The sequence below is a fragment of the Arachis duranensis genome, chromosome 5, assembly GCF_000817695.3.
Source record: "Arachis duranensis cultivar V14167 chromosome 5, aradu.V14167.gnm2.J7QH, whole genome shotgun sequence".
Lineage (NCBI taxonomy): Eukaryota > Viridiplantae > Streptophyta > Magnoliopsida > Fabales > Fabaceae > Arachis > Arachis duranensis.
Genome location: NC_029776.3, coordinates 87,733,413 through 87,738,605, shown reverse-complemented (window position 1 = coordinate 87,738,605; position 5,193 = coordinate 87,733,413). Strand labels below are relative to the sequence as shown.

General features: G+C 31.4%; 1 protein-coding gene across 1 annotated transcript; it reads left to right on the top strand.

The window, feature by feature from the left end:
- The first annotated feature begins 1,796 nt into the window (after positions 1-1,796).
- Positions 1,797-4,975, top strand: LOC107490334 (glucan endo-1,3-beta-glucosidase 13). Its single transcript, XM_016111115.3, has 4 exons — positions 1,797-1,928; positions 2,995-4,275; positions 4,376-4,406; positions 4,555-4,975. Exons 1-4 carry the CDS (start codon positions 1,874-1,876, stop codon positions 4,700-4,702), a joined length of 1,515 nt encoding a protein of 504 aa, XP_015966601.1. The 5' UTR covers positions 1,797-1,873; the 3' UTR covers positions 4,703-4,975.
- Positions 4,976-5,193: the final 218 nt, after the last annotated feature.

Genomic DNA, 5,193 nt, shown 5'->3' with positions numbered 1-5,193 from the left:
ACTATTAAAATTTTTTAAATTCATGACTAAATATAAATATATCTATATGTTATTATTTACAAGACTTATATAAATGAATTTTTTTTATATTTTTAGTAAATAGATAATTGAATATTTGACTTAGTTACTCTATTTTTGATATGATAATATACCATTAAGTTTATTAATTTTTTTTATTATCCAAAGAATATAATATATTTTTGGATTGTAAGAACGTTTTATTTTTGGATTTTAAGAACGTTTTTAGGAGAGATATTAAAATTGAAAAATAAAAATTGAAATAAGTCTTAATATTATGTTTAATTTAAGGTAAAAAATAGAGACTAAAATAAGAATAATATTTTAATTTAATTTATACAAAGATAAAATTAAAATTAAATTAACTAAAATAAAAATATTTTAAATATAAAACATTATTAAAATTTCAGCTTCTATTTTAATAATTTTAAACTCTTATATTTTTATTTTTTTAAAATATTAAAATATTAAAATTTTAAAAACAAAAATTAAAATTTTAATATTAATATCTATACAATAAATAAAATATTAAATCTCAATCTTTTAATTTTCATTTCAATACATAAAAAAAACGCTACCTAATATAAATTTAAGTGGGAGACAGAGCAAACATACTAACAAATATCCCGGAATCGACAGAAATGTATAAACTAAAGTTGATAAATAAATTTGAGGTCCAATGCTTTTAACTCTGACATTCTATAAATCTATATATATAGGCTCGTAGATGAAATAGTGAATATGAGACTTGAATATGAAAAAAAAAAAGCAGCAAATCAACAATGCAATAATTAAGGGCAACTTGCCTTTATTTTATTTGGACATTTAGAACGAACACAACACAAAAGAGTTAAAGACTATAGGTAAAAATAATGAAAAATTATCACTTTTTTTTCCCTTATAAAGATATAAATTTAATGTTCATTGTCTAAATAAATTGTAAGTACTTGTATTCCACATATGTAAGACATATCTTTTTTGGTAATGTCTTGATTATAATAATAATATAATATGACCAAGAATCAAGATTACTAAACTTTTATTGATAAAAAAAAAAGGTTGTCATCATAGACTGGGGTAGATCCAAAACCTTCACCGAGGAACGTTCCAAATTTAATTGTCCTAATTTAAAAAAAAAAAATTGATGATCCGTAATTTTTTTTAAGGAAATATAAAAATGCTTGTAAATATATTTCATCAAGGTTTTGTTAGTTAAATGTATCTTAATTCTACAATGTTTTTTTTGTCAATTATTTTCAGTCTTTTACTTAGTATTAATAAAGATATTTTAAATATTGTTAACAAACTTTTTTGACAAATATTTATATACAGTTATTTTTATATAAAATTAATAATTAAAATATTAAATAATAATTTAGTTAAATATATCAAATTATTTAATTATTCTCAATTAATAAATTTACATAAATATAATTACATGTAAATTTCTATTATTTTTTTAATAGATTGAACATTTAAAAATATTTTTAGTGTAACAAATAAACATACTAAATACAAATAGACTTTGTAACTAAAGAAAAAAGAGAATAAATAATTTCACAATATTTTAGAAAAAAGTAAACATCCATTCCATTACTATAATTATTCAAAAATTACACAACAATACCCTCATCAATTCCTTTGTTAATTCCTTTAGTTTTGTTTAACTCAAGTCTCAAGGGAGACAGAGACAATGAGACAAGGACCGTTACTTTCTGTAATTTTGCATATTATTATTATTATTATTATTATTACAAGCCATAAAAAGACTACAAACACCAGCACCAACACCAACACCAAAGTGCCTTCAATAGTTCATCCTCTCTTCTCAATTCTAACTTGTGAGAATAGAGCAATGAAAAGGGCCTCTAGCTTCATCTTTGCTGCTTCACTATTCCTTCTGCTTCTGGGTTTGTGCTATTTTCCTTTTCTTTCTTTTAGTTGCATTATTATAGCTACTGTTTTAAGCTATGTACCTTCTTTTGTTTTTAGTTGCCTTCTGTTCAATGTGATTTATTCCTTTTATGCTGTTTGTATCAGATCACTTCTTTTGTTTGCTCAAGTTTTTCATTTTGCTTCATGAGACAATGTGCTTTCAAGTTTGAACTCTCCACCTCTTTTGTTTTTTTCCCTTTTTATTTTCACTATCTAAGTGCACATTTTTAGTAGCCATTTTTCTTTGGAAGTTTACTCTTTTTTTTTTTAAGATGGCATTTTTTCTTGGCATTGCAAGTCAGCAACTATGTTTCTGCATGCAATTGATGGATTATCTATGGGGAACAAAAAAAAAGAAAAGAAAAAGAAGGTTATACCGGAATGTTTTACCTTTAGACATTAACAACTAAATACCTCCCTTTTTTATATATTTTTCTTTTACATAAAGTGTAGTATTGCAGTGTACATTGTTGACTTGATATAGTAGGTTAAGCCAGTGACCCAGCTCGACTTATTAACAACTCGATTAGTTGAGTTCATGAGTTTGTGAGCCGAACTTGAGACTAAATTTGAGATGATGTATTAAATGAGCCGAGCTTGAGCTTGGGCAAGCTCCGCTCATTGAGCCTTTACCTATGTTTTAAATTTGTCTGGTGTTGACATTCCCTCAATTAAAAGTTTAGGTATTAATTATAAATATATTTTTGTGTTGCTTGGTGAACTTCTCTAGGAAGCCTTGGACATGAGGATGATAGAGATACTTCCAAATTTAGAAATATTTCCTAGTTGTGTTACATGTATTCATTCTCTACATCGAGCTGACTCATTTCCCTCCACCATAGGATTGAGTGTGGAACAAAAATTATTTAGGTCTCATTCCACACCTTCCCAGTGGAGGGGAATGAGTCGGCTTGATGTAGGAGAAAGAGTCATTGTCTAATCTTTTTGTATTGTCTCTTCCTTGAGATGAATCCCTTCAAGTGGAAACAATTCACTTGAAATTCTCACTTTTCTTATTTCTCCCTTTGAAAATTCTATCAGATTGTTGCTCTGGGAGTTTTGTTGGGATCTGCTATGGAAGAAATGCTGATGATCTTCCAACACCTGACAAGGTAGCAAAGCTGGTTCAACTTCACCAAATCAAGTATCTTAGAATCTATGATTCCAACATACAGGTTCTTAAGGCTTTTGCAAACACTGGGGTCGAACTCATGATTGGGGTTCCGAATTCAGACTTGCTGCCATTCTCCCAGTTCCAAACCAATGCAGACACTTGGCTGAAGAATAGCATCCTTCCTTACTATCCGGCTGCAAAGATCACATACATAACTGTCGGCGCAGAAGTCACAGAAAGTTCCAACAATGTTTCTGCACTAGTAGTGCCTGCAATGAATAATGTCCTCACTGCACTAAAGAAAGCAGGACTTCATAAGAAGATAAAGGTCTCCAGCACTCATTCCCTCGGCGTTCTGTCTCGGTCATTCCCACCTTCGGCTGGGGCTTTTAATAGCAACCATGCTCATTTCCTCAAGCCACTGCTAGAATTCTTAGCAGAGAATCAGTCACCTTTTATGATTGATATATATCCTTATTATGCTTACAGAGATTCCCCGAACAAAGTGTCGTTGGACTATGCTTTGTTTGAGTCATCCTCTGAAGTTATTGATCCAAACACTGGTTTGCTGTATACAAACATGTTTGATGCTCAGGTTGATGCTATTTATTTCGCGCTGACGGCCTTAAATTTCAGAACAATTAAGGTTATGGTCACTGAAACAGGTTGGCCTTCGAAAGGTTCGCCTAAAGAGAAAGCCGCCACACCTGATAATGCACAAACTTATAACACAAATCTGATAAGGCATGTAATCAATGACACCGGCACCCCTGCAAAGCCTGGAGAAGAGTTAGATGTTTACATTTTCTCATTGTTCAACGAAAACAGGAAGCCTGGTTTGGAATCCGAGAGGAACTGGGGACTATTTTATCCGGATGAGACGAAAGTTTACAGCCTTGATTTCACCGGAAAAGATGCTGCTGTTGACTTCACTAGTGGTGCGAATGGAACCAGAACAAGTAATGGAACAACATGGTGCATTGCTTCGAGTAAGGCCTCGCAAGCTGACTTGCAGAATGCCATAGATTGGGCATGTGGTTCTGGCAATGTGGATTGCACTGCTATCCAGCCAAGCCAGCCGTGCTTCGAGCCGGATAACCTGGTCTCGCACGCATCGTATGCTTTTAATAGCTATTACCAGCAAAATGGGGCTTCAGATGTTGCTTGTAGTTTTGGAGGGTCTGGTGTTATAGTTGATAAGGATCCAAGTATGTTCACTTCAAGCTCATCATTTTTCTTCTTGCAAAAAATCTTTCATACACTATTTGGTTTGGTAACTGAATTGCAATTTGTTTTTCAATTTTGCAGCCTATGACAACTGCATCTACATGAGAACCGGGTAAGTTCAATGCTTGAAATTTTTGTTTGTTCATCTTGCTTTTATGGCCTAAAATTATAGCGTAAATTACACTGACTTTCTTTGAGATTAGGTAACATTGTCAATAGGACTCTTGACATTTGGATCTTCTTACATTGTGTTTATTCAGAATCAATACAACTGTTACAAGTAATACAACAGCAATATCTTCAACTTCAACTTCAACTCCAACTCCAACTGCATCATCTTCTTCTGGGAGACAAATTTTCACATGGATTTCCAGCTCTCTTCTATTAACCTTTATCTCCCTCGTATAGGGCATTTTGGGATGATGGGAAGGTAAATTTTAGAAGCTATATTATTGTTGTTGTTATGATGTGTTAAAAGAATGTAAAATTCCTTGCTCTATAAGTGTATGTTTCGAGAGTTCGGCTATTTAGATTTTAGAGGCCTATGTAGTATGTAGGGTGGAGCAATCTCACTCCTAATTTTGTATTCCGAATGATTGGCCTAAGCATTGGTGTAATTAATTGACTCTTTCTATAATTTATGTTATTTTTGTAATAGCACATAGTATTCAGGTTTAATTATGGGAAGATTTCACCTCCATTTTACTAAACCGGTTTTAGTAGGTTTCTTTTCGAGTCATTTTTATAGTACATTGTCACACCATATGATGACTATATCAGCATGACATTTTTGGGCAGGGTTTGCTTTGACTATGTGTGCATATTGAGAAAATAATAAAAAATGAAAAAGTATAAAGAATCAAAACTTATCAGGCAAAAACTAAACAAAATTATATTAA

Excerpts from the sequence above, each read along its gene's own strand:
- LOC107490334 (XM_016111115.3), top strand. The coding sequence starts at position 1,874 with ATGAAAAGGGCCTCTAGCTTCATCTTTGCTGCTTCACTATTCCTTCTG. Across the intron at positions 4,276-4,375 it reads TATAGTTGATAAGGATCCAA|CCTATGACAACTGCATCTAC; the intron begins GTATGTTCACTT and ends TCAATTTTGCAG. Across the intron at positions 4,407-4,554 it reads TGCATCTACATGAGAACCGG|AATCAATACAACTGTTACAA; the intron begins GTAAGTTCAATG and ends GTGTTTATTCAG.